Here is an 18,789-nt window from a genome sequence, read left to right as displayed (position 1 = left end):
CTCTTTTCAGTCATGATAGCTTTGCCCTAATAATTCTCCATTGTCTGCTCTGAACACTAGATAGCTCTTGAATTGGTTTAAGCTTTTTTCTTCATGAAATTGTTTGGGAAATGTTCCAGGAATGGGTTGTCTAGTTCCAAACCCTCCTCGTTGAAGTAATCCTGTAGCTGGCTGCAATACTTTTGTTTGCTGCTGTGGTCTAGAGGAAGGAGAGTGGACCCTCTCCACACAGCAAGATGTTAGAAGGATGAGAGCTAATTAGCAACTTAATAGAATAACAGAAACTTGGTATTGTCACAAACAACAGAAGTCAAATTATACCACAGAGGTCAGTGCTGCACAATTAACTCCTCACAAAATTAAGTAGAGCAGTATTAAAGCATTATGGAGACAAACAGTCTTTAGGCAGTATTAATTAAACAATATAATGGTAGCGTAAATTAAGGGGAGACATACCTGGGTCATAAAGAACGTAGTAATAGCTACATGTTGTAATGGCAAAAAATGTGAATTATAATAAACTGCCTGCCCGTTAGTCTTGGAAAGACCAAGCACACTATGAGCCTGGCCAGCTGAAATACACCAACTACCAGAGCAGGGGAAGGTTATCACTGGGGTAAGGAAACTGAATACTCCATCCACACCACCAGGATACCCACATTTAACAGCTGCCAGCCTTTAGTAGAGGTCCTGCTGTGAATAATGTTGTTGGCTTGCCTATAGAGCACATTTAAGAGAATTTCTGTAGCTTTTGTCAACTTAGTACTCTTTCAGCATATTGACACCAGAAAAATAGAAAAAGGAAATCTGAGCCACACAGCTATTTTAAAGCTGATAAGAGGACATGGCACAATAATTATCCATGACTTTTTTTTTTCCCCTAGTGAGAGAAATAATGCTTCTCTAAACCCAGTAATGTTATTTCATGTTAGAAATATTTTATGAACTGCCCATGGGCGGTTCAGATGATCTCATGCTTTTACACATCTGTCTGACAGGAAGCAGCAAGATACACAAGCTATGTAAACTATTTTCTCTATTTTCTAATGTTTTCCTATGGTTTCTATAGAAAGCAGATCCGTTTTGACTTTATAAGTGAGTATACAAAACAGAAAAAATATAATTAGTCTTTAAAACCTCTGACAACTTGTGCAATAGAAATGACGAGTCTTAGAATTATTTTCCTAGTCGAGAAACTGGTTTTACAACCATCTTTCTTCTCTATTGTCCATTTTTTTCTATAACTACATATTTAAAGGCACCAAATATTCCAAGAACTCACAATTCTTCCAATTTTGTTTCTGATGAAGTTTCATGGTTAGTGACATTTTCTTTCAGTATGTCACTCTCTTCCTTCTGTCAGCGTTTCACAAAACAGCCATAAAGTATTATAACAACAATAATTTTCCTCACAAGCAGGAAAATAAACACTTTTGGGAATATGATCTCAAATCGACACAGATTCTTTAAGAGAACAGCTTTTTTTTTTAGCATCATTATATCAGTCTACTACAATGTGTGAAGCATAATTAAATCTTATGCAGCTGACTGGAGAATTGCTGCATGTGTGACTTAGAGTCTCTAGGTTAAATCAACAAAGCAGATGTTCATTTAAGAATAGTTTTAATTTTTTCCCCCCCCTACTTGATCAGGGAATAATACTGCTGTCCCCTTTACATAAAAATTAAAAAAGTATGTTTCTTTACTATAACATGGGACAAGCTCTTATTAAAGATAATGATCAACTTGCAGTAAAAACTCTCAGCTTGGAATCGGGAGGGGAAAAAAAGTAATTAAAAGTGACACTAAGCAATGATAGGTAGCCCATTACTTCCTGCATTATTTTTACAATTCATTTAAAGTTTGAGTTGTTGAGCAAGATTATAGAATACTATAAATTCTAGATCACCTCCAACAGAAGAACTTTAAGGGATGAAGAGAGTTATAAAGTTATTAGCTGCTAGGAAAGTTTTCCTCTAACTATTCCTGGCTTGGTCAGAAATGTGTTTGTTCTATTCATTTGCAGTATTCTTGACTACCTCATGCCAGGAACCAGACTAGTTTTAGCTGGACTAAGAGCTAAATACATACAGAAGAAAAAGCAGTACATCTTGTCTGGCACATGGATTTGTCTAAGTACATGTTGAGTAAGGCCGTGCATACGTGCAGTCCATATGCTGTTAGTAGGCTTGCATTAAACCACATTTGCTTCAGCTGTTACAGTCACGCTTTTGCGATGGAAAGCCATATTAATGTTGGATTGTATTTTATTTAAAAAAAAAAAATCAAAAAACAGAGCACAGAAGTCTATTACTCATATTATACAATTCTCATCAAGAGTTACATGCTCTAATATCCCATAGACACAGACTCAATCGCATTAAGAACCACCTCATGCATTACTTGTGAGCACAAACCCTTCGAAGCAGGAACACAAGTCATCTCCAACTCTATTTCCCTGGCAACCATACTCTGAAGAGGATAACTGGTTATTCACAGTGCTGCAAAAGCTTCTGAACGTGTTTCTTTTGGCATGTGGCAAGGTTCTCTTGCATATATGCAAGGTATTTGGTATCCTGAAGGCATGCACCACCAGCTGTTCAGATTGCTAAACCTGACTCATCCCACAAGCCCAGTGTCCCGCTGAAGGAATGCAGCGGATGAAAAAAGTTGACTGAAGAAAGCAAGAGAAACACCAGTACCAGTCACCACCTAGTGATCTCCAGAAAGCCATCTGCCACTCCCCGGTTTAGAGTCATCCCACAGATTAGTGTGATTTTCACAGAGGAAGTTTTTAAGTGTTCCATGTTTCTACTTCAAACCTCTTAATGCCCAAGGAGAAGTTACTGGCTTGCCCTCTGGTACTGCTGGGGGAAGCCCAGAAGGTGTCTGCCTGCTCAAAGGGTGTGATTTCCCCTTTTGATTACAACTACACAGACCACAACGGTACCACAGGGTTGTCCTTGCTCTCTGGGTGTTGCATGAAAGCAGCACTAATGAATCAGGAAGAAAAGATGTCCTGATGGAAGATAGTTGGAGTTTAAGCTCCCATAATTTCCACTCTTTTTGGCTATCTTATAACATATTCAAACAAGAGTCTTGTGATAAGCAAAAAGTTTGAGGCACATTTGCCCAAAGCACTGAACAATTGCTACTTAGCAAGTCCTCCTCTAGAAGCCATTGAGGTACAGGATCTGAGGGCATCTGGCACAGGAGTACAGCTATTGCCACCAGAACAGATAACACTGCCTTGCATTGTCTCCTCAGTTTGGTGTAGAAATTCCTGAGGTCTTCAAAGATCTGTCCTAAAGCTCACATTGCATCTGCATTGCTGTGGGTGAAGAGTTACAATGACAGGACTCATCACCAAGTCGCTGATCTTGTGCTCCCAGTACAACTATTGACATAGCACACTTGAAGGCACAGCTGTTGAATAAAACCAGGAGGTGTTCTGTGACTAGTTACAGGATTTATTTATTTTTTAAAAAGACATCCCAACACTACTATTATTCAGCTAAGACTTCTATATGCCTTCTAGTTCAAAACCGGTTCATGGTCATCCTTCTCTAGAACTGCACTCCTTTTCACAACCCCATGCAACAAGCCAAACACAAACTTCATAATCTCAAGGATTTTAATAGCACTGGCCAATTGAGAATAAAAACAAGTAAAAATAAAGTAAAGGCAAAAGTATCAAGATACATAGGAACCATTAATTCCTGCTAATTAAATGAGGTAGAAAGCTGACTAACGTATGGGGCTGAATTTTTATTTTCTGAACAGCAGAGGATAAGTTTTGCAGATTCATTAAGAAAGCTGCTTTCAGTTGAAGTATAAGCAGAAAGGACGGGAAAAAAAAATAACCATCAGGTAGCTTTGAAGCTACCATTTGCTTTCTGCTTGGGCTGATACTGGATTAAGGTAATTCTGCTTAAATTCAACGTTCAGACAAGCAGCAAGCAGAATGCTCCTCTGCTGAAGATGGGTTGTATTGTGGTAACCGAGGAAAAACTTGCCCCAGGAATCTGATTAACTCAATAATTTACGTGCTGCACATGGAATGTAGGCAAGACAACCAAGAATCACAAGCGAGATTTACCAGTGGATCAGTTCATGGCTGCTAGTCCACTGCCAATGACATGATAGATGTCTGCAAAACTACCTGGCCTCCCAACAGACGCAGCTCAGACCACACCTGTGCCCGTTGATCCCAGTCAGGATCAGGGCATTACAGCTGCAGTCAGCTCTGGGTTAGGGCTCAACCCAAACCTATTAAGACAGGAGTTCTAAGCAAATTTGACTCCACTGCCATTTAAAGCAGGCATTCAACAGGGGAAAGAATTAACCCCAGAGGAAAATTTTAAAAAGCAAGGCCAAAGTTCCTGATCACTATCTACAATTGGACTGAAGTAAGAAGATGTTCCATTTTTTTCTCCCCCTCACATCACTTGAAACATTTAAAGTGCAATTTAGGAACATTTCTGGAAGCAAAAATTTGCAGTTTGATGGTAACTTTTCCACTTAAAAGGTTGTTTCATTATTAAAAACAGGTCAGTACCATCATCAGTAACCAAAAAATTGCTATAAAAATAGAGATTTGAAAATAGACTGAATTCACATGTACCGGGTACCATTTCTAGTGTAAAATTGCTTTTAGTTTATGAAAAATATTTTTCCTTAAAAAAAGCATAGGCTTACAGTTATTATCCTTAAGAAGGTCCACATAGTTCCTTTAGTACCTACTAAACATTATACTCTAGGCTTTTTGACAGGTGGGTCCTGCAGGCTGAACTTGGGAATTTCACAAGAAGAAGCAAAAGGGATTCTTTTGGCTGACACCTTCTTCCCAATTGTTTCAATCTGAAAGAGAAAGCACATTTAGCAAGTGAGCACAGCAAAGTGGCAGAGTCATATAGGCAGAATTATGAGGAATACAGAAACTAAAGCCAGGGTGATGACTACATTTGATGAACGCTAGCATAGTAGAAGCTATAAAGCAGTGTGCCCAGGGACAGTTAATGGAAGTATTAATACAGAGACTGAAAATAAAAGTGCAAAAAGTTAAAGGAAAAGAAAAAGCCTTTCAGGGGTTCCCACTTCACATATCTAAAGAGCTGCATCCTGCAAATTTAAGCATTTGTGCGCCTTATCTTCCATAAGACTATCAGTTCAAAAAAAAAGGAAAAAATATCAAGAGGGAAAGTCTATGGCCATGATAGAAGTAGTCACTGTGCTGTCACAAATTCTGTCTCTACTAGACATTTTTCAAGGCGTGCTTATACTGTTGAATGTTGATGGCAGAGTCTAACATAGCTTGGTGTTTAGGAGTATGAGTTTTCAAAGTACCAGAAAGGTACTGGAGGAAAAGCGCACTAGTGAACAGAGACTTAAGTACAGATTGATTTAAATTTAAAGCCTCTCCTGAAGAGAACAGTTTCTCCTACCCTCCCCCCTTGCTATTCCATCATTTCACTGTGCAGAAGCAGAAGAAAAACCCCAGAAGCATCACCCAGCTGGTTACCTGGAAGCCAATGACTTGCAGCTCATTATGAAGATCATCAAGAACTCTCCTACCATCAAAGATAAATGCAGGCTTCAGCATCTTCTTGTGAATACGTTCATAATCCAGCTCCTGTAAAAAGCAATTAAAGCATACAGAATAAGTATGTAGCTTGACACTGTTTATTTTCCCTTAGTTAAGTTTAAAGATGATATTTTTACCTTAAACATGTCCCATTCAGTGCAAATTACAAGGGCATGAGCACCATCACAGGCTTCATAAGGATCTTTACTTATAGTCACCAGCCGAGACACTGTAACAGAAGGAAAATAAAGTTTTGTTCTGCACACATCTGTGACAATCTGGTGCACTCATGGAAAGAGTCTTTGTCACCCTATTCAAACAAGGTAAGTTTTGGGTCATTTATCTAGAGATGTCTTATGTCATTAAATAATAACAAAGTCGCAAGCTGCTTTCGTTACATTTATATCTGGTGTCCAAAGAGAATCTGGTATTTTGATGTTTGAAATTAAGCACTCAAATTTGATTTAAACACAGTCAGGAGCATTTCTAGAACTGGAAGTTGCTATCAACTGGTCAGATGCCAACTCTCAAAGGTTATAGACTATACAACACCAGCACACCACAGTTGCTGTTCAATGCTCACTTCGCACTAGAAAATACATGTCTCATTGCATACACTAAAGGCTGCCTTTATCATACCTGCCTCAGCAGCTGCCTAGAGGCAACCCTCCCATCATCCTCAAATTCAAGGACATGTCAAATAACACACACCTTCCTCACCACAGGTCATTTCCAGCCACTCTTCACCACTACAAACAACCCAGGAGAAAGCTCTACAATGAATTCTGGAATTATTTACTTCTGCTTTATATGGGCAGGCAAGATAGGATTCAGCACACGAAGTTGTTCACAGAATAACACTAATCTCTCCTACTACTGGACCTTCTTGTTTCTCTTCTTTTAAATCATGCAGAGAAAACTCTTTCATATATTCAAAGGAGTATTTGTTAAAAGAAATGATACAATAGAACAGAATTAGCCTTTGCCTATAAAGGCTAAGGGCAAAGGGAGATGCGTTACAGTAATCTTCTGAACCACACCAATCTTCTACTTTAAGTGTAACCAGCAGCACATCATTGCCAGGGTGAAATGAATACACGGTATTTAAACAGGCCTTGCATATTTTGAGAATAGGGTGGGGGGTTTCTTCTTGTTGCAGGGTGCATGGAAACTTTACATGAGCATTCTTACCTTGGTTATCTTCTGAGACACCTGGGTGTGAGAGATCCAAGATGATTTGTTCCTTAGGTACTTTGGGATCATAGATGTGGAGCTTTGCTCCTTCATCCATTAAATACTTGCTAATGTAGATACTGGATGACTCCCTAGGGAAGAGGATTAAACAGCTGAAGAACCTGATGTTATGTTCTAAATAATGCAAATCTTCAAGTGTCATGATATGCAACGCCAGAGCCTTTATAATGGTTTTGCATTAAACGTCTTAGTGATAATCCATGCCAACAATAAATTAAAGATCTTGAGGGAGGCCAAGAAGAATAATACAAAAGAAAAATATAAAAAAAGCTTTCATCTCTTTCACTGAATCATGTAAGAAAGACAGTACGCCCCAGCACTCCTACTGACCATAAGTAACAAGGCATCACTCTCATAAGTGTGCAGTTGGGGAGAGTTTTATCAAGTCTGCCCTTTACAGAAAGAGGGAATTAAACATCTTTGGGGAAACAAAGCTGAAATTTTGTTTTCAAATAGCAATTTAGAGTCAGTTGAAAAAATATTTGCATTCTTTACTGTGGAGAAGGACAGACTCAAACAATTGTTCCCCGTGCAAGTTAAGGACTAAACACAGTGAGTTATCTGTTCTAGCTTCTGAATGATTCAGGTATGTTACAGAGATCAAGAATCAGTTGCCTCACCCATTTAGGAACCACTACCCATAAAACAAAGCAGTTCATTCAAAAAGAGGTTAAGGATCCCATATTTGATCTGTTTTCATTAACAGAATTGAGCTGGTTTAGCTGCACAGCTGTAACAAGAGTAGGGAATCCATATTAGCACGCTGATTTCACCGTCTTACCTGGTATCCCCAGTATCCTTTTTGAATGCAAACCCTAGAATAGCAATCTTCTTATCAGTGACAGTATTGAACAAACTGTCAATAATACGGGAAGCAAACCTTCGCCTCTGGTAATCATTCATGTCTATTACCTGAAATTATAAAAACGTCGTGGTTTAAAAGAGAGCCATTTTACACCGTAACTGGATTCTGCTAATAATCGAAGCCAAATTAGCCATGCAAGTTTAAAAGAGACTTGAAAGAGAAAGCCAAGTATTTTTACTCAGCATCATAAATAATCCAAAGGTAAGTTTAGTTCATTTATCACCTTGAGATAGATACAATTTTAATCAGTGACTACAAATGCATTTATATACATACACACCCCATCTTGTATCAGCTAGTTCAAAGGCTAGGCTTTTTCTGGTTTGTGATGTTAAAAAAAAAAGTTACTACCTGTTCATTCTGGGCAGAAACATGGAAAACAGTTTCAGTGTTAGGAGTACCTAATGTCACATGGACATCCCATTGCCAGATGTATACTTTCCTACCTGCCTTGCTGTGAGAACACTTTAGATTTATTTTTTTTTTAATACGCTTTAACTGATTTCAGTGCATAAAACTAGTGTGATTAAACTAGACTTGAAAGTGTCTTGGTTTTGTTATTACACAGAAGCAGGTTCATTCAGCCTGGCTGCTCTAGTGCTTTCCTCCCAGCCTGCTTCAAACTTTGATCCCCAGCCTTGGACACATGGGGCACCAGATCGCTGGTAGAACAGGGAAGGCAGGTTCCCCATCTAGTCAATGTTTACCATGAACTGACATGGAAGTGTCAGAAATCAATAGGAAAGTAAAATCCAACTCAGAGCAGGAATTAACAGAAGCTTAACATAGCTGGTGGCTGATGTTATGCAACATAAGGTATAAACAACACAGAAGGATATTGGTGAGCTGGGTTTCTTTGAGGAAAGGAAATAAAAGCAGGGAGATTATTCAAGTCAACAGGGTAATGTGGTGATGGGGAACATAAGCCTAAGAGGTGACAGGGCAAGAGGGATACATTTCTTTCTCTATGTATGTTGTCAAGTGAAGAAGACTTCAGTCCACTGACAGTGCCATATTCATGCTGCAGGGACTGGGTTCACAGCTGCTTATTGCCCATGCGCATTACGTGGGCACCTGGGCACTGTGGGCTGGGACAGATGGACCTCTGCAAGCTGACAGTGCTCTGAAGAAGAAGGTGCAGGTAAGGGATCACACACACTACGTGAGCACAGCACTTTGGCTGCTGCAGGGTTAGGATAAGGTAGTCTTTCTGTCTGATCTGTCCACAGCTTAAGTCATATGGAAACACTGCAAAGAATTACTCTTAAACCAGAGTAATAGAACTTAAAAGCAATAAAAGTTTTAAACTAGTTCATTTATGTTAACATAAGCCTAAAGGGTTCACTGCTAATTAAAAATCACCCCATACAGAGCAAGCCATAAGTGTTCATACACATTTGGGCTGCCAAGACTTCAGCTAGGTTGCATAAGGGAAGTATCCTTATGATCTCAGAGGACAAAGAACCAAACCAATTTGTCTCTTGTCTCTTTAAAGACTAGTAGTTTTACCATTCTTCACCAGATTATCAAGTCACTGTGGTTAGTTCCTGCAGCTCCCACTGCTCCAGGGATGGTCTGCTTTCATTTTATGCTGAGTAAACTGAAGGATGACTAAACTTCACAAGTTTGAGGAGTTATGAGTAACATCCAGCCACATTTCAGATAATTAGAAAAGAATACTTTTCACTTTTGGGGCAATAGACTCCTGCAAAGCCAGAACTAGGAGTTCAGATACACGTGTACTTTGCATTTTCTATTGCTACTTCCAAACAACTTCCCAATCCATTTGGTTCAGACAAGTTAATTCACTCCAAATAAAGCCTACAGAGTGTACATGTGGACAATACTCAAGAGCTGAAGAAACAACACCCCATGGAAAAAAAAAAGTGAAAAGGAAACTTGTACCTGTTGCCAGTATCTGGCTACTTCAGGTAAGTTCAGTGCCTCACAAAGGTACACTAAATTCAAGACATCCTTCTGAAAACAGCTACCTCCAAACCCTGAAAAAAGAAGATTGTTATTTTACAGGTGGCTTGCATTAGTAAGGTACTATTCTAACCCAGTCTTTATAATCAAGTAGTTTTTGGCAATCACTGACAGTCAGCATTATAGGTGTTTTTTGTTTGTTTCCCCCCATCCCCCCAGGATGTCACTGCTAACAAACGAAAACCCCTAGGGATCTTTCAGAGTCCAACACCTGGAGCTACTTCATCAGTTACAAAAGCCTTAATGTCTGCTTCAGATCCCATTAAGTCAATAGAAGTTTTAAACCTGTCTCAATGGATCACAAGAGTCTCTAGATAATAGGATATTTTTTATCAATAGAAGGTAGACAAGCTCCTAGGTTTGCTCACACCCCACCTACAGATGCATACGACTATTTCTCAGAATAAGCATGCAGAGGTTAGGTTCTTCCCCTTCCCCACAGCCCCAAATGACTGTTTAATCATAGTCGAGAATCAGAAGATCACCACAGCAAAGAGAGAATTGAAATAATGAGTAGAAAGATCCTTGACTCCTAGAACTTTGCTCAGAGTTCCAGAAGCAACACATTGTAGGATGAATTATAATAACCAAATACGATTTGGAAGTGTATTTACTGTATGCTTCCACTCTTGCATGGATTTCTAAAAGAGGTTAATTTAATAAGGTTATTTTGTGTGGATTTTGTGCTTCACATTACCCAGTCTAGAACACCCTCCATCCTAGACATTTCACCAGGAAGTGTTTTTATGCTGGCACTTCACAGCAATATTTTTCTGTGCTGTAGAAGATTTTAGATTATCAGATTATGTATTTCAAAACACTATTAGTAGACCTATCGCAGTAATAAATGGAAGCCCAAAAGGAGGAAAAAAGAGTTTCCACTTACCAACACTGGCTTTCAGAAACTTATTTCCAATTCTTTGGTCTGTTCCAATAGCTCTTGCTACTTCTTCAACATCTGCCCCTGTAGCTTCACACAGAGCACTGATTGAGTTAATGCTGCTGATTCTTTGGGCAAGGAAAGCATTAGCTGCCTGTAGATAAGAAAAAACACAGTATAGAAAATTTAATTCCTCTGGAAACCAGAGAGCCCACAGGTCAATGAGTGAGATACTAAAGTAATTCTTCCTCCAGTACTATGTAGCTCTGTTGAGCGACTAAATGGTAATAAGCAATGCCAATAAATGCAAATAAATGCCAATTAATGAGATCTAAGTAGAATAATTTAATATTTAACTTGCAGACTTGGAAACATTTCATGAAGGTAGTCAGCTTCTGCAGTACTGATGGCTTATTTAGTAATAACACAGCAATAAATGTGAGGCAAGGATTTCATGGAAAATTGATATCATCTATTAGATCAACCAAGATCATTGGAAAAGATGAATATCCTTTGACATCCACTGGGTCCTCCAAACCCTGTCTGTCTTTCCTAGCTACATCACTCAGTTTCAGTGAACTGCTTAAGAGCTTCATCTCACTTGCATCCTTCACTCACTACAGAGACAAGTGCTGAGTAGTACTAACCAGTTTAGAAAGTTCTGATGACCAGGTGTTGGTGGTGAGGATTTTCTCTTTGGGCACCCAGTGCTCATAAACAGCACAAAGGGCACGGACAGCTTTCTGTCCCTCTGGAGAGTCATCTCCACCAATAAGCACTCTGTCCGGGTTCTTCAGGTCCTTGATGGCTGTTCCTTCTGCGAGGAACTCTGGGTTAGACAGCACCTGCAAGCACACAGGTGAAGCGTAAAATAAAGAACAGCTAAAAAGCAAAAGCCAGCACCCTTAAAACATAACTCAAAGATTATGCTTACCTGCAAATCCAGGTTAGGCTTTGTATTGGCATCAAATATCCGACGAATGCTCTCTGCAGCACGAACTGGCACTGTGCTCTTCTCAGTGACAATTTTGTAGCCATTGGAGTTTTGTACAATTCGTCTAGCACAAGCTTCAATGTATTTCAGGTCAGCAGCTCGGCCTTTTCCCATCCCATAGGTCTTTGTGGGAGTGTTAACCTAGTTACAGATACATAGGCAGAGGAGAAACATCATAGGTCTCTCAATTTCACCTATTCAGTTGGTCCTGTGTTAGGACAGACACTTTGTTTCCCTGAACCCAGTTTGGTTCTGCCCCTCAATTACTCTAGTCGCCCTATCAGATGAACAGCTATTAGCTTTCTCAATTACCCATCTTGTCTTCCAAAGAAAGCTCACTGGCCTCTATTCAAACAATTTAAACAAAAGCAATTCATAACAGCTCTGCAGGCTTGTAGGAAGCTTAGGCCTTATCCTGGACACAGCAATAATTTCTTTATTGCTACAGACAGACTTTTTTTTCTTGTCCAATATAGGAAGTGTTAAAATTCACATTATTAGAGTCTTGCAACTAGTGAGGCAGTTAAACCCACTTTGCATTGGTTTTAAATCTAGGTGTAGAGCTGCTGAAAATCACTTTATACACAAAAGAAAATGTTTAGATTAAGACAAAGGGTCTTTTTTATTAGAAACTCAAGGAAATAGCAACAACACAAGAACTGCTGTGATTTTACAAGTCAGTGACAGGAACCCAGGTGGCCACACATGGGTTGTATTAGTGGCAATATTCCAGCCAAGTAGCATTCATCTTAGCCTTCATGAATGGAGAAAACTACTATCAGGAGAGCTCTGCACTGAGGTGCCCAACAAAGAGAGGATCTCAAGAAAAGAGGACTTTAGTAACAAGTCTCAGCTGTGGCCTACCAAGATGAATAGAAGCCAGTCCTTCTGGACTCTGCATTGGGTACAACCTTCTCTACTAAGAGAGGTCACACTGCTTAATGTTTGACTGGATCTGCTTCTTAGAGATGTCAACAGCTTAAAAATATTAGGGCCTCCTAAAGGATATTAAGGAAAATTCCTGCCAGTTCCTACCATCAATACACAGCTTCTAGAAGTAAGTCACCTTTGTAACTAGTGCTCACTATATGATTTTGCATCCCAGTCTCAGAATCATATCAAACTCCCATGGCCTTCAGTACACTACAGTGACAGATCTGCACTAAATCCTGCTCTAGGGCCCCAAATACTTAACCAAGCTAAACATCAGCATTATCATTTTGACTTAAGGCCTGTTGGCCTGCCAAGTGTTCTGCTGGCTACAAGAAACCAAGTGCAAGATAAAGATAAAATATAAAGCTTACTGCTCTTCCCCACAGCGTGCAGAAAGACAAGGAGAAATCTGTGACAGTGACATGACTAAGTGAACCCATATGATAAAACAAAGGCCTCTTCCCAACATAAAAAAGCAACATATAAGATACAAACATACACAACCCCCTAAACTTACAGAAATAAATACAAGGTCAGCTTCTCTAATGGCATCATCAATACTGGTAGAAAAGAAGAGATTTTTTCCTCGGCAGGACTCTACCACTTCTTTTAACCCTGGCTGAAAAGAGCAGAAAAAAGAACAGTTATGGTTAATGCAGTACATTAGTCTTTTGGGGCATACAGAACAGTAGAATTACATGCCCAAACAGGCAGCATATAATTTCAGATAGAGACTTTTCTGCTCAGTGTGGCATATTTTCAGTCTGTCAAATGTAAAGCAAAGCTTATGTAGCTTTATACAAGGGCAAAAATAAATAAACCCTTTTCTTAGTCAAGACACTCAAAACAGTCTCAGATTTCAGCCACACTGAGTTGCTATTTACACAACAGGTTTTAGGCTCCAGTTATTCACATGCTTAGCTCTACTGCCATGAACAACAATTAACATCACTCTACAGGTTCTTTAAGTAGATTCAGGAACAAAGTCTTACAATATTCCCAAGGCTGCAGGGAATAACAAAAGCATTTGCAACTCTCCTTGTCCCTCAGCTACACATTCCATGATCTCCCAAACCAGTAAACTCAGATCTAATAAACTGATTCACTATTTAATAACAAAAAAACCCCACAGAATCAATTTACACTAAGTTAACAACCTCAACTCCAATGAAAGAGGCAACGGATTGACAAAAGGAGTTGTCCTTCTCTCCTGTGTCTACCACACATTTGTACCAGATTACCAGACTAAATACTAAATTTATCCAGGAACCACACCTGCAGTGTGGAAGAATCATGGGCACAATCTGATGAGATTCTTTCCAGATACACAGACAGTGCTAGAACACTTTTCCTTCCCTCAACACCTCCCCTCAGGCAAGGGGAGCAGGTCATGTGTACGCGAACAAGCCTCTGTACTAGGATGGACTATAGAATGTTTTAGTTTAGATATGTTTGTCATAGATAAGAGAAACCTTTATATTCTGTTTGATAATAAATTCACACGCACTGTAACCTGGCAATCAAGTCCCTAACTTGTGAGATGCCTATCATGACATGAGGTATTTGAATAAGTGCCAGGAAGGCAAAGGTTCACTGTAGGGAGAGAGAGGAAAATGAAGTAGAAGCTTTCTTATGCAAGGCATTTTTGCTGTCTCATTTTATACCAGATATCTCACTGAAAAGGAAAAGAAAGGTCAACATAGGCAGAATAACCCATCAAATATTTCATCTATAGCTTTATTGGGATGTAAATAGAGAGGTAGCTCATAGGGAGTGAAAGAATTTCATTGTACCTTCTGACACTGGGAAGAAAAAAAAAAATGAAATAAAAAATACAAAAACCTCTGTGTGCAATGACTCAAATTTACAACTGTCTGAACTAGTTCTTGGCAGTTTTTATACATTCTTTGTAAGGAAAGGACAGTGCCAGGAAACAGATGTTGTGCTGTTTAGTTTTTTTCTTGTGTGCGCTTTTAGCTTTAAAAAAAAAAGCCAAGATTATTTTTACTTAAACTCTAAGTGTTGTAGTCTACGTGTTAATACCAAATGAAGTACTTCCTTTTGTAATCTTTTTTCAAGTCTTGCCTGCTAATCTGAGCATTACACACATTTTCCTTTGAATATGCTTGACAAAGGAAGTCTGCTCATCTCTGTGTAGTCGCACTATTATTTTTTTTTACTACTTTTACAAACTAAGTGTTACAGCACAGACAGGATTCAGAAGATTTCTTATAGCCAGAAGAAGCAGTAACTGCTAGTAACAGCACCTTGTCATTAGGAGCCAAATGAGATAAGTTTTCATTCCCACATAAGAATGGAACCTGAACCTAGAACAATTATATCTCATGAAACAAAGAAGAAGAGAGAAGAATGAAGGGCAGAAATCCTTTTGAGCATTAGGGAAGTACTTACTACACTTTCAAATTAAAGGCCTTCTGTAATAAAGGAAAAATCAGTATGATGCTTTTAGAAATCATTTTAATATGTCCTAAGATCCCTAGGCTAAACTGGAGGTTTATAGTATAAGTAAGACAGGAACATGACCATCCTCATCTAACAACATGGTTAAGATGGGCAGCACAGGCTGGATTTTGGCAGCATTCAGAACAGAACAAGCTTATCACCCACTATTACACATTAATATTGTGCAATAACACAGCAGATATCTATAACTGAGTAAGAGCACTACGTTATGGTTAAATAGATCGCAGGAGAAAGTCAGCATGATTTAGCACAACTCACTAGGAAAACAGTGATGTTTGTCATTACTAGGCCATTGGTAGATAACCCTTAAGTACCCTCCCACACCAGATACCGAATTCTTGTTTCCAAAATCTGACTGAATGAGCGGCTGTTCCAGAACGCTCATTTTGAAGGCCGTCATTGTGCTACTCTGAGCGAGCTTCAGAGGTGGGCCACGAGGAAGTGCCATGCGGTGCAAGGGAAGCAGACGCAGGGCTGGCTGGAAGGAGAGATGCCAGGGAGATGCCTTTACCTCGTAAATGGGGAGCGTGTCCGAATTCCAGGCGTTGATCCTGGCCTCGTTGACGTCCACGACGGTGACGGTGATGTTGGGGCACATCTGGGCGATCACGCTGCAGGTTGGCCCCCCGACGTAGCCGGCTCCGATGCAGCAGATCTTCTTGATTTCGAACATGATTGCTCTGGCAAGAAGGGGAGAGGAAAGGCGAGAAGCGGGGGTCAGGAAGCCTCAAAGCATCCCTGCTCCGCCGCCGGGCTGCCACAAAGAAGCGCGTCCGTGCAGCTGGATCCTAAATGCGAGGCACAATTAATAGGCAAAGCTTCCAGATCCTGAGCGCCCAGGAGGCGTTTTTGGAGGCCACCCCGCAGCACAAACACCCCCCTTCAGCCGGGGAAGGGCCGGGGGCGGGGAGGGAGGGAAAGGGAAGGGGAAAGGAAGGGGAGAGGCGCCTCGGCCGCGGCCTCCGCAGCCCGGGGAGGGAGCCAGGCCGGCAGCCGCGGCACTTACAGCCTGCGGGCAGCGGGGCTGAGGCGATGGATGCTCGGCGAGCTCAACGCGACGCTCCGCTGCCAGCCGGGCGGCGACTATTTAAAGGGCCGCCGCGGGGCTGAGGCGGCCGCTTCATGCCGTGGAAGCCGAGCGAGGCCCGGCCCCGGTTCCTCCCTTCCCGCGGGGCCGGGGCGGAGCAGATCGGAGCGGAGCGGAGCGGGGCCCGCCCGCCTCCTCCCTCCTCCCGCCCTCCTCTGGCCCCGCCGGCGAATGGGCGCCGGACACCTCAGGCGCCGAGCCCGCCCCGCCCCGCCCTCAGGGGCCGCAGGGCCCCCGGGTCCGCATGGGGTCTCCGCGGCCGCTCCCCGCTGTGTAGGGGCTACGGGCAGCTCCGAGCCCCCCCCGGGCTCCGCTCGGCTCGGGGCGATGGGAGGGGGTGGCGCCGGGGTCGCCTCTTGTGCCGCCTCTTGTGCCGCCTCAGGGGGTTGTGAGGGGAGGGCTGCGTTTTGGTGGCCAAATATGAGGGTGAAGCGTGTTTGGTCCTTCGTCCGTGCTTACCAGGAAACGAAATTAGAAGCACAGAATCATTAAAGTTGGAAAAGAGCTCCAAGATCGTCTGGTCCAGCCACCCCCCAACACCACTGTCACCCATAAAACCATGTCCCAAGCACCGCGTCCAACCTTCCCTTGAATGCCCTCAGGGACCGTGACTTCGCCACCTCCCTGGGAAACCCCTTTCCAAATAAATTCATCATTCCTTCTCCCTCCTGTACTACAGGGCCCTCTAAGCAAAGAAGTGTTGTTACAAGCGTGGACAGCTAACAATAAAAACCCAGTGTTTAAAGTCCCACAGTAAGGCACTACAATGAACTTGCACTTTCTTGCTCTCGTGATCTGGGCACTGCCCAAGGATCCGGTGCCCGTTTGTATCAAAGTTCTTGGATTTTTGTATAAATGCCGTGTGTTTCTGTTATACTTTGTCTGACCTTGGGATTGGAAAGATTGTGAAAAATCTCCTGCCTCCTTCCCCAGTCACTTAGAAGATTACTTTTGTGTGACAACTGCAATACTGTAGCCTTCGTGCTTTTAAGAGATCACTGTTTCTATGTCAAATGTTTCCAGATTAGATGGGTAATACATGTAAATCCTAGCTGACAGTGTTGATAAGTACTGCCTTGTTCTCATATGGCGTTTTCACCCATAGATGTTCAAGTATGTTTAAAACAGATTGGATTCAGTATTTCTCTTTTATATTTTACTGTGTTACTATTTTACTCTGAAAAAAGATCTGCTCTTTCCCTAGAAGACTCTGTGCTTACCTAAGTGAGAACATATCCTAACTCACTGGTCCTTTAGAAATAGTACCACAAAATGTGTGTGTTTTGACTGAAAGAACCTACTCAAGCTCTAGTCCCAGTGCAGGATCCTGGTAGGGTCAGTGTGGTTAACCAAACAGCTCCCTGACGAGGCTGTAGGGTTCACTGTGTTTATCCTGAAGCGAAGACAAGTAATGCCTTGTCTCACTGCTAATTTGCACAGATGTCTCAACTTTGAACACATCCTTTTTTCTGGGGAAGACCAATCCTAGGCTAAGCAAATTAAACCACAGTGAGTTCTCACTCCTGAGTCAGTTCAACAGCCCTATCTATACCATCATCTTCAAAACCCCTGCCTATCTATCTCTTGGAATAGCTAAAATAGCTGTATTAGAATAGCTAAAAATGCATGAATTTGTACTAGACCAGACTTCATCTGGTCTCTGCACATTCAGCATGCAGTCCTTGGAGCAAGTCATGGAGCCCAGACTTTTTTCTTAGCAAAGGGCCTTCTTGATAGACTACATTGTCACACTGCCTGCTGATGACATGCATCTTGAAATTTCTTTGGCAAGACTACACAGTCCTTACAAAGTCCCTAGGAAGGGGACTGCTTTTGTTGTTTCCCCCTGTAACCTCTACTCTAGTGGTTAGGGCACTGCTGGGAGGGGGAAAACACAGGGCTTGAAGTCACTGGAATGAAAGTAACAATGTCTTGTTACTGAATAATCTAACTGCTAAATTACTGTTGTTTTTTTCTCTCTCTCTTTTTTTTTTTTTTAATTTTAATTTATTTATTTTTTGTTCAGGCAGACCCATCATTTACCAGTATATAGAATGTTTTACAACAATGCACAGAGGCAATAAAGCTTCCGTAATGCTTTGGGGCATACCTTTGAACCTTCTGAAGCTTGCTGCTTGGGAAACACAGCCCCGGGCTACAGGCAAAACAGATGAGGCCGGTTTGCTTCTGGCTACATTTTAAAATAAGTGTGAATTATGCTCTGTTGGTTTTTTTTTTTTTTTTTTTTTGTGTGTGTGTTTTGTTTTGTTTTGTTTTGTTTTGTTTTGTTTTGAAGGCTATATGCAAGTTGTGAGTCTTTTTGTAGTGCAGAGGTAAAAACTCAAATAACATGAGGGATGGTATTTCAGGTATATGTTTTTCTTTAGCCTGACAAATTCTGATTCAAGACAGATGTCTTCTAATAGTGAAATAAATAAGTACTGACACAGTTCAGAGATTGTCCATCTCTGAAAAGCTTTTCCAAAATACATTTTCTAGTGAAAAAAAAATAAATAAAAATGAATTAATTAATGTAAATCCTGTGGTTTGTGCTATACAGGATGTCAAAACAGATGTTCACAGTAGCCCAGTCTGGCTTTGTAATTTAAGATTTTAATATGTATATTATGCAGGTTTTAAACTAAAATACTCCCTTAGCTAACTGCTGAAAAGATATCTTGGTGGGTCATCCATTCAGTTAAACAACAGCATCAGTGAAGGA

At 41.0% G+C, this 18,789-nt stretch overlaps 1 protein-coding gene across 1 annotated transcript; it reads right to left on the bottom strand.

Annotated features, from left to right (window-relative positions):
- Window positions 1-3,616: 3,616 nt before the first annotated feature.
- UGDH (UDP-glucose 6-dehydrogenase) lies at window positions 3,617-16,140 on the bottom strand. Its single transcript, XM_032186174.1, has 12 exons — window positions 15,987-16,140; window positions 15,492-15,660; window positions 13,014-13,115; window positions 11,504-11,704; window positions 11,217-11,414; window positions 10,576-10,723; window positions 9,609-9,703; window positions 7,620-7,750; window positions 6,776-6,909; window positions 5,722-5,813; window positions 5,522-5,632; window positions 3,617-4,860 (listed from the first exon to the last, which is right to left on the bottom strand). The coding sequence occupies exons 2-12, from the start codon at window positions 15,651-15,653 to the stop codon at window positions 4,750-4,752; spliced, it is 1,485 nt and encodes a 494-aa protein (XP_032042065.1). The 5' UTR covers window positions 15,654-15,660; window positions 15,987-16,140; the 3' UTR covers window positions 3,617-4,749.
- Between the last annotated feature and the right edge of the window lie 2,649 nt (window positions 16,141-18,789).

Source organism: Aythya fuligula, chromosome 4 (genome assembly GCF_009819795.1).
Source record: "Aythya fuligula isolate bAytFul2 chromosome 4, bAytFul2.pri, whole genome shotgun sequence".
NCBI lineage: Eukaryota > Metazoa > Chordata > Aves > Anseriformes > Anatidae > Aythya > Aythya fuligula.
The sequence above is the reverse complement of the archived record's forward strand: the minus strand, read 5'-3'. Positions and strand labels throughout refer to the sequence as shown.